This window comes from Austrofundulus limnaeus, unplaced genomic scaffold (genome assembly GCF_001266775.1).
Source record: "Austrofundulus limnaeus strain Quisiro unplaced genomic scaffold, Austrofundulus_limnaeus-1.0 Scaffold158, whole genome shotgun sequence".
In the NCBI taxonomy this organism is placed as follows: domain Eukaryota; kingdom Metazoa; phylum Chordata; class Actinopteri; order Cyprinodontiformes; family Rivulidae; genus Austrofundulus; species Austrofundulus limnaeus.
In genome coordinates this window covers 942,448-953,206 of record NW_013952560.1, presented here as the reverse complement: position 1 = coordinate 953,206, position 10,759 = coordinate 942,448, and the positions used below count along the sequence as shown (strand labels likewise).

At 41.1% G+C, this 10,759-nt stretch overlaps 1 protein-coding gene across 1 annotated transcript in view; it reads left to right on the top strand.

Annotated features, from left to right (window-relative positions):
• Window positions 1-10,179: 10,179 nt before the first annotated feature.
• The window catches only part of prickle1b (prickle homolog 1b), a gene marked incomplete at its 3' end in the record, with an annotated part of 7,311 nt that continues 6,731 nt past the window's right edge, over window positions 10,180-10,759 (top strand). Inside the window, 1 exon segment of the mRNA XM_014016975.1 lies at window positions 10,180-10,361. Coding sequence (XP_013872429.1) covers window positions 10,347-10,361 — 15 coding nt within the window.

Here is a 10,759-nt window from a genome sequence, read left to right as displayed (position 1 = left end):
TTGAATAAACCACTCCACACCACTGGCTAGTCTAGCCATTAGCGTGTCAGTCTAACAAGAAATAAACTCACCAAATGGCATCAAATGAAATAAGTAAMTAATAAGGAGCAAAGCGCCAAACTGGAAGCTTGTGAACGCTTACATATATAAAATACAAGGGACAATGTGAGAGAACCATGTGTTCTGTGTGAACACCTCCCTTTGAGTTTAACACATGAAAACACAAGAGAGTTTGTTAATTCTGACGTATTATCGAGRGTTTAAATCATAAACCACAGAAAGCACATCAAGGCATGTAGGACCTCCGACCATTTCTGACACTCCCACTTCAGCACATCCTCACAACATTGCTTCAAAGAKGGGCGGGAGCTCGGCTGCAGACTGAGCTCWAGGGAAGAGCTTTGGGTAAATAGGCGGAGCTTTGTACCAGCAAGTGTTTAGGCAGCTCCAYGTGACTTCCACGGGAGATTSAAGGATTTCTCAATCTTACAGGAATGAGTCAAAGCAACACACTGCATGTTTTTAATGACATGATATAAAACGCAAAAGTTAATTTTGCAAAACATCCCCCTTTAAGCTTTGTGGGTCATCAAGTAAACAAAATAAAGTCCCAGCTGTAGCTGTTCGTGAAGGAAGGCAAATCGCCCGCCAGCTTCCATGTTATGAGTTTTAATAAAGAGGGATGGCGGGGTTAGTGGCCTTTTTTGGGTCAAACCTGGTAAATGACGTCATGATCTCATGTGATGTTGGTTCACGAGATGTGATGGCGCTCAGAGCACGAGTTAGGGGTGACTTGGAAGAAAAAAACCCTTGCAGATTTAAAAAGCAAAACTGTCTTAGTTTTTTTTTTCGAAGACCATATTTGAGGGAAAAAAAATTTTTAAATCCTTTTGCAAAATGCATTTTGTTTCTTCTTAATAGTTTTTGGTTTAGCTGTTTGTACTTTTTTGGTTAGTTTCCTTCATTTTTCCGAAAACTTTAATTGACCCACTGTAGCATCACAGTTAAAAAACAGAGGGAATTGTACGTCTTTGTTTAAATCCTTTATTGGGGGCTTTTATTTTACGATGTGACTAAAAGGCCTGCCAGGCATCAATCTCGGTCAGGTCTTTTATGTGTGTGTGTGTGTGGGGGGGGGGAAGGGGGGTGCTGGGTCAGTTGTACTTCATGTACAAACACTTCTCGTGATCCCTGCACTCAATGAGTGGTTTCAGACCAAACCCTTCAGGCCGCACTGGCTTCACAAACCTGGTATTATGGTCAGCTTGTGGGCAGGAAAAGTAATCCGAGGCTTGTGAGGACTACGAGACTCTTGAGTAATGGACTCTGGAGAAGTTGTGCTCGATCCTGTGTCAAAACTTGCAGCCGAGCTGGAATCACGTCGCCCGCGGCGCTTACTGAGCGAGCCGCGATGTTGCTAAGACTCGTGCCTCCCGAGTGAGAGTCGATTTGGCACCAACCTAATTACCTGTACACACAGCTCTATTTGATGATGATTAAAGCCGCACTCGTGTTTAGGAACACACGCCTGCCCCAGACACTGCCAGCATGGGTGATGATTATTAGATGATAATAATTAAAAAGGCTTTAAAGCTYGAGTAAAACGGTAAAGATGGAAGCGGAGCGACAACCGCGCAATTAAGTCAAATGACCATCCGGAGGCGGGATACAAATCATAGCTTTCAGTTTTGATTTTTTGGTTTTGGGGGAAAGATGAAACGAATTCTGGGTGGATGAGTGTTTAGTTTACTTGATCGTGTTTCAGTTTGATGTTTGCCRGTGTCGAGTTTTGAGCCTTTTTGTAATTCTTCAGGATGCACCGTGCCAAACGGGATCTAAACGCAGACTTTATTTAGGAAGGTAGGAGCGTCGCATGCGGCAATGAAACAKTTTATTGGAATGAAACTCCTGGCGTGACATTGCTTAAAGCTGTTTTAAAGCCAACATACAGACACACAATTGTACTATTCTGGGATGAGAGCCTGACTTTGCTTCTGCCTTTCCTCCTTAAATTAGTCTCGTGTGTTAGACACATTTTTTCTTGAGGCAAAGACAAACTCCTGTTCTGCAAGTCTCCAGTCCGGTCTAATCAGGAACAATCTGTTCTTTTCATTTCTTTTACTAGATTTCAGTCTTTCTCCCCTCGTTTTTCACCTTTAAATACTCATACGGTGCAGATACTTTGGGTGGTCATCGGCCTCTGCAGAAACCTTTTTTTAGTTTTGCTCCATTCTGTCTCCATGCTGGCTCAAATCGCCCCAAAGCAAAAACCAGCCTCTTAATTCATTAAGAGGGGAAATGGCTCCCTCCAATCTGATGCCACCCAGAGTCAGGAAATGATCTGGTGTGATAAATACGGCGTAATCGAGGGTGGGGGAAATCACACGACTTTTACCAAATTTGCCACAAGCAACGGCTGTTCTGTAGTAAATTGTAAAACCCTGTCACCGTACTCTTATTTGGCATAGTCGAAGGGGATTTTTAGKGAGAAGTACTCTGTTTTTCTTTAAAACTCTATTTTTAATCTGAGCTCTGCCAGAATACTTTCAGAACCTCTGAAAAGTACATAAGCTGGAGTTGACCATTGCGTCTTTCTTTAAAAACACTCATGGCAAAATGAAATCAAATCTGAAAAGAAAGATTTTTCCTGGACTAAATCAAATGATGCCGTTTGAAACAGTTCACTTCAGTAGTTTTCTCAAAATATCACATTCAGTCCTAAAATGTGGGTATGCGTTTAATGTGAACAAAGCATAATTTGCTTGCATTTTGGTGTAACAATACAGCAAAATTGTCAGACTTCTCCATTTCAAACAACTCTTCTATGGAYGCTGCTGTTGTTGACCAATTTTCAGTTACTTCGGCTGTTTCTGTAGGTAAATAAACATACGTGGTTGTGGACACGCTATATAAAGTAAAGCTCTATTATTTTTACACTACGYAGAACGTAAATAGGGAATAACATCTGCTGTTTTTGTATAATAGTTTGCAAGAGTTATGTTAATGTCTGTATAATTTTCGGAGGCTAACTGCTGCCCCTAGTGGCCAAAAAGTGCAAGTTGGTGCACCAAAAAGATGCATGATTAACTCAAAGAGAAATGACCTTTAAAAGTGATATAACTTTCTATTACTGATTTTTTTCTTATTACCGAAACATATCTTGTTAAATGGTTGTGAAAAACTAAAAAAAAAAWAATAATCAGAGATAATTTGGGACTTTCCAAGGATGTGTCGCAAAAACGTCAATAAACAGTGATTTAACTCCTGTCTGTTTCATTACCGTGAGATCGTTTTGTTTGCGTTTTGACTTTAGTTGAACTGAACGCTTGCATTAATGAGATGGTAAATAATGCATGCGCTGTTTGCACAAATAATCTCCTAACCCCAACCGTAAAGTAGGGGCGAAGGGGATTCATTATCTCGAACCGGCCACCCATGAAATACAGCATGTGGGGCCCCATTCCTGTTCTGGTGCTGATGCACATTTGTGGGGTTTGCATGTGTTTTTATTTATACCATGCTTGTGTCTGTTACGATGTGTTAGCATTATTTTCCTCCCTGCCTCAGTCGCTTGCTGTGGATGGATAGTTTGTGTGCTTTAGTAATGCGTGCACGTCACAGACCTGCTCAGAACTTGGTTGAAACCTTGTTTTTGTTCAGACAGGAACAAATACTCCTGCCTCTCCAAGCTGTGTCCCATCTGGTAAAGATTAGTTTTCTGTGTGTATGTGTGTATGTTTTCAAGAGAAAAGCCTGTCACCGAGCGGGACAGATAGTACACCCATAAGGTTTGAGTCAGAACTGTCAGGTGGGTCTGAAATAAGAGGGAGGCCAACTGAGGATATGCTTGTGTGAGAGGTGGGGAGGGTGAGGCAGCAACAAACGGTTCATCTGTTTACTCGTGAGACCTTCAGTAGAGGGTCGGTGTGGAATGCCAACAGAAGCTGACCGGGCAAAAACCATCCGCAGACCCTGTGAGAGGCTGTGAAATGGCTGCCGTGCCGCTTTTGTTGTCATTTTTGAGCCAGTCTGAGCAACTTAGCAGTTTTCTTACTCGCACAGCTTTGATATGTCACCGCTGTGGCATCTTTACTGAGCTCATACCACTCAGCTGGTTTTCTGTTTTGAATAGGCGACTGTGGCGGAGCAGTATAGGGCAGCATAAAAAGAAAAACAGGTAGAAAACRACTGATAAAACAATCCATAAAGCAACAATAATCATGACTCTGTAAATTACATTTAAAATGAGATTATTTTGTGAATAAATACATTTGATTTTAGCCTAAATTTAAAGGGCATTATGTATTTTCCAGACACATAGTTCAATTCTATCCCACAATAAACTGTTACCTTCAGTTGTTGTAAAAAAGGTGTATATATCGAAAATAAATAAATTGGATTTTGCTTTTTAAACACCTTGAAATTGGCCTCTGTCTTTTTAAAAACCTACCATTTCTGACACTCCCACTTCAWCATGTCTTCACAACATTGCATAACCCTGGATTTACACTACATGTGAGACGCATGTAGTGTAAATTAGGGGTCAGGGTAGGGCAGGAGCTCAGCTGCAGACTGAGCTACGGGGAGGAGCTTTGTGCATATAGGTGGAGCTTTGTACCAGCAAGTGTTTAGTTAGGTCCACGTGGCTACCACAGGAGATTCAAGGATTTCTTAAACATTCACAAATAAGCCAAAGCAACACAGACAAGATATAAAACTCAAAGTAAAATTTGCAGAATACCTCCCCTTTAMGTTTTGAAAAGAATCTGTTGTCAAATTGATGTTTTAATTTTTGATAATTCATTAATATGGATGTTATCACCACCTAGTGCAGTGGTTCCGGAACTGTGGGTCATGAAACATCAAGGTGAAGGTCTTAAAGATTTTCAGAATTAATTACATTCTTAAAAAAAGGACAACCATTAACAACATTTTTTGCTTTAGTTGTTACAAAGGAGAGTTAGTGCACTAAGAAAATGGATAAAATAACATTGTTAACCCTTATTTTTTTGACCTGATCACGTTTGTCACCCAAAATTAGATGGGGACACAGGTCTTTGTTAATGTTATGTGGGTCAAAAGTTTGGGAACCAGTGGCCTAGTGGAACATCATAAGTATATCTGATTTAATTAGAACAACCTACAGTCCTATGCAGGAAAACAATAGTTTAAAGATATCAAACATGGTACAGATGGGGCCTAAAAGTGTCATCCACCTGTAAAATGGGTTTCCCGGCCCTTTCTCCAACACCCTGCTTGTCTTTAGAGCTGAGACCAAATTGTAGCCAGAGTGTGAGGTAGCACCCGGGGTGACCCGCCGTTCCCTGCTCTCGTTCTTCCTAACGCTAAGCTATGGGAAAAGGAGRGTTGTGTAATACAGAGATGGGTTCTGTGTATGTTTAAGTATGTTTTTGTCTGCTCCGCTTGACTGATCCAGCATCCCTCCGGGTTTCCATCATTAAGATTATGTACACAACTCTCAACTCTGTGGCCTCTATTTGTCTTTTRTCGAAGAAAAAAAATGTCATAAGGGTTTCACACATTTACACAAACCTGTCCACAAAATACTCGCTTTCCCATCGTATAAATGAAGCAACGCTGCTGTTTGACTTCTGTGAWGTTTCATCAGATTAGGCTATATTTGCACTTTATTTAGTGGTTTTTGTTTCTCGTAGGGGAATGTTTTTGGTTCGACGCTGAGTGGCACAACTCATTAAAATCTCTGTTTCTCTTGGCCAAACGGTGACATGGGTGTAAATCACTCAAACGGATGCTCGYAGCGTTAGAGGGACCAAAAAGCAACGCGGATAAATAATGATTCATCACACTCCGTTAAAATGAGCGCAGCGTTTGGGCCAGAAAAAACAAAAAACAAATTCGCTTTTTGACAGGTGCAGGTTAACTCTGCCATTTTTCCTTCTCTTGTCTAAATAAACAAGATAAATGAGTTTCTTATCATTTGTTGTCATCTCTCATGCCTTGAACATGTGGAACCCATGGCAGTTTTGTTGTGGCTTTTACTGAAAAGAGCAAAATTATCCACGTTATTTCTTGACTTTACAGCCATCATGGTGCAAACTAACATTTATTAAGCTTGTCCTTTATTGTTAGGCTGGACATTTTGTGAGGGAATGAGGTTGTGTTTTCATAAAATTGCTCCAAAACCACACACACACCCCTTTCAAAGCTGCGGTGAACATGTCCTCTGGCTTTTATTAAAGGAATGCATCAGTTAGCAATATCAAATTAGAGCTGGATGAGATGCACAAGACTCTCTCTTTGCTCCTAAATCTCAAYATAACACACACAAGCATGCTACTTGCTGCTGTGTGTCACGTTGAAGTGTAAGAAAAACCTCCCTGCAGGATTAATCCAGTACAGTTAATAAGGTCACCATGACTGTTGATTCCCCTACAAGAAAAAGTATCCATGTCTGAAATGGAAAGTTGAATTTCAAGTTTAACCTAATATTCATCCGTGCTCCCTTCACAGTTTACAATTTCCTGGATTTTAATAGTGCTTTTATTGCAGCTTTTGTTGCTCCAAATGTATGCAGCGGTTCACAAATCTCAAGAGAGTGTTTTATGACCGAAAACATGGATGCCGCATGTCGAGTAATGTTAACAGTGGCCTGGCAGGGCTGACTGAGAACCTCAGACCTGACGAGCAGTAAGTTGGGCCTGTTGTTAGCAAAGGCTAAAGTTCTTTTTTCTTGGCGTGTAAGACCGCTGAGAGGGGTCTGTCAGCATGAACTGGGCAGAAAAGCCTTGAAAGGTTGAACTGTTGCTCCAAGCTTTCTGAAATGTGTGCACTTTTTTTTAACCATGAGAAAATCATTACAATTTGTCCCTTCACGTGTTGTGGCTGACTCGCCAAAATGTTTACATTTGACAGCTTTATATCCATGCTTGAGTGTGCCAGTGTTGGCGGCCATCTTGGATTGGAATGGGTTCAATAGCTGATCAACTGTGTCAACCATGATTCTGTAAGAATGTTTCGTGTTCGTTAACTGAAATTGTGACAAAGCCACATAATATTGAATAGATTAAAATGTGACAAGAATAGGGACCATACAACCCAGATCTGGTTATGAGYGAAGCTTTATTACTTAGGCTAGAAGCAATCTGAGCAGCGCTGCCTGAAACCCAGAACTTCCTGTCTTTTTACACAGTGTCTTCAGTGCCTGGAGCGCCCACTGTAGGCCTAGTGCTGCAACGCAGACCGCTCTAACACATCTTTCCTAATGAATTAATAACGGTATTTCTCTGTGTTGTCATAATGTTTTCGGGCATGTATCTAAACTATTTTAATCAAGACATAACAATAGTTAAACAATGGATTATAAAAGTCAATACTTAAAAGGAAAACTAAGAAAATAGTGTYGTGCTTCTAAATCAGTTTTCTAACTAATAAATTCCTTTCAATTCATTTCTGAGAATTTGTTTAAAATTTGTTACGATTCATGAGAGATTTTGCTAGCACGGATAATAACCAGTAGTATTTAACCAGCATAACAGACAGCCATCGCTACTTGAATTAGGCTTAGAGAATTGACAGTTGAAGCCACTTTAGACAGTTTTTATCTCRTATATTTGATCACATCCCTGCACTTTCCGCTGCTTTAACGTCAGGAATGATCTCTGTTTTCTGTCTGACTTCTGCTCAGATGACAAACTGTCCCGCAGCCTGCTGAGACACGTTACTGTCCTCGATGAGTTTTTGTTTTCAGCAGTCAAAGGGGCATCTATAACACCCAGATTCAAGGTGAACAACTTTTTATTTATTTTTTTGCCTCCTGGGGTTGAAACTCTGCTGACAAATTCCAGGTGTGAATGTCCGTTAAGCATTAAAAAARCAGACCACGGAGCTGTAAAACAGCATGTTTGCTTTGTAAATCTCACCCCCACAATGAATATTTAGAAAAGGCCAAATTAGCAGCTAAGCTCTGTTCCAGGAGATGAAATGTGCAGCCAGAAAGTGTGTGTAAGTGCGCGTGTGTGTAGATTTCACGAGCAGGAAGCAAAACTAGATCTGGTCTTTGCCAAGAAAAGAGAACTGATTTAAAATAAAGCTTTTCAGGAAAAAATAATCAGATTTATCTGAATATTTACCAAATTTTTGATCAAAATTATTATTTTTGGGCTGATTTTTTTTCGTGGATATCACCCAAAAGTGGGATCAAGAAATTGTAATAGCATTTCTAATTTCCCTTTTGGGAAAAACTCTCCATCTACTTGGGATTCCCGTGCATTCGTGCAGTTAAACTGAACACTGGGGTYGTAGGTCACTGCATAAACTTCCCATTAGTGCATTTCTGCTCATCAGGCCAGGACATCTGAATGAAAGCAGAATCATGTGTTTAACATAAATGGCACAAAAGTTTTCCCGAACACATATGCATATACTAAAATGACTAAAATCTGAAAAAAAATTATCTGTATTTTCAAAATAACAGTTTTTTAAATAGATGTGCTGATTTGGGATGAATAAAATGGTGAGGGGGCAAAAGTTGGCATCCAGTTGAATAATTTTACTAACTTGACTAGAAGTCATCTAGTTAAGCACTCTATCCTTGGATCATTATCAGTGCAATGACGTGAGAAAACTTCTAAATCACACCATTAATAAGTCAAAACCCCTAGAATTKTAATGTTTAAAACATTAAATAGACAATCTGAAATACCTTTTTCTCATTTAGGTGGAAGCCAAATCGATGCCAAGGTCAGTGGTGTTTTCTAAAGAACCCTAGGTCCCTGGCCACAAGCCCAGGCCCGGTCTGAAAAGATGATTTCTGTCTATTGTCTTCAACAAAACAACCTGTCCTCCTATTCATGCCGGAACATTCCTCACCCACTCCTGGCCTGTTTTCATTATTTTAATGAAGCATTCGTCTGTCAGGCGAACAGAGGTTCCCCCTCTCTTCTCGTGTTCCAGAAGGAGTTCTGATGCAGATCCATATCTGAGGAAAGTCGATGCACGTCCTCCTGAGCGCTGCCAACAGTCCTGGAAAAGTTCGACAGGCCCGCCAAGCTCCTCTGTCTCCCCTCGCAGTCTCACAGCTGTGATAGTAAGGAAAGCGGACCCCGTTGGTAAAAACACACCGAGTTCCTTTTTTTTCCCCTCTCAACCACGCGAGTCATTTCTCATTATTAGCAGGTCATCTGGCCGGTTGACTTTGTCGACTCGTCAAAGGAGAGGAGCATCTTTGTTTAATGAACAATTGAGGAAACTCATTTCTCATCTTTTGCCTCCTGAAATGAAGCCGCTTTTCAGCCGCTCACAGTGACGGATGAAGCAGAACTTGTTCAAATAATCCCAACAAACATTCTGCCTGTGASTTGATTTTTTTATCCTGCAGCTTGTATCTTTACAGCCACCTGAGTTTTATATTTTATATTTCTTCATATTTCATTGACCGTTTTTTTACCCCCATCAGCGCCACATCTGCCGCATTGTTGGATTTGTCGAAGTGAAGTGTTCGACGACAATACGGTCATTGTGGTGGCCCGAAGTGAGAGATGAGAGCGGGGGGGGGGACCCGTTCCTCTCACTCATTCAGGACACCAGAGGAAAGGGAAGGGTGATGTCTGCGAGCAGACCCTCCCAACCCCACCCCTGCATGAAAACACCATGAGGTGGATGACTGGAGAGGAAGCAAGGTTAATATTTAACCCAAGAAACRCCAACAAGACGTGGAAGAGCTGCTTTATACCTCAAATACAGACGGGTCAAAATGTTACCAAATGGTTCAAAATAAATCAGCGTTTAGCTTCTATAAAATAGATGAACCTTCAACTGCAAGTTTAAGCCTTTATTTTGGTAGGGCGAGTGGGTTAGATTGTAGAACTAATGGTGTTTTTGTGGGGGGGAGTTGTTGTCTGGTTGTGTATCCTGCAGCCAAGTGGGGTGCCGGCTGGAGGGCAGGAGGAAGGGATCTTGAGGTGGTTGTGGTGGTGGGGCGGGTTTGACTCTGAAGTGCGTGAAGTGCAGTGGCAGGCGATTTGTTCTGCTGGGGAGAAACGAGGGAGGGGCTGACGAGGCTTAGCGGCCCCCAGGAGCACACTCAGTGGGATCAGATGCTCCAAATAGAAACATCAGATCTCTGCCCTCCCTTCTCACATTTTGGACTTTTAAAACACCGTTTTTTTTTAATGTCACAGAACTGAACTTACAGAAGTCTTGTCTGGAGAAGAGAGGGAGGGACACTTCCTGACTGATCTGGACCTGATTAGAGGAGGAGGGGCGGGGGGGGTGTTCTGCTGGGCTGGGAGCTGCAGAAATGCAGAGCAGGATGGYTGAATGACCACAGGACTGCAGAAGTCAAAACAACTCCATGCAAAACAGGGATGCTTTTTGGGGAGGTAAGAACTTGGTGTGAAATGCTGCTCAAATTTTGCAAAAAAAATTTCTGAGATCCGTTAAGGACAAAATGATTTRATTTAAAATTTTGTGTTTCTGAGCAGCATTTGTAGTGTCTGTGCAGGTGGTCCTAATCCAGCTTTGGGTCTCCATTTGGCCCTTAMAATAACACTTTCCTGCCACCAAAAAGCAATGGCTTCAGTCTTTGAACTTCATGTTTTCTAATAGTTTTCCACATTAGCTTACTGTAACCTTTAAAACTCAAGCTTGGCTCATTTTGATGCATATCCTTTCTCTAGAGTTTTAATAGTAGCTAAGTACATTTATTTTAAGGATTTGTAATTTTAAGTATTTTTTAATCATACTTTTACTTTGTTACATTTAAAACCTAAAATTGATA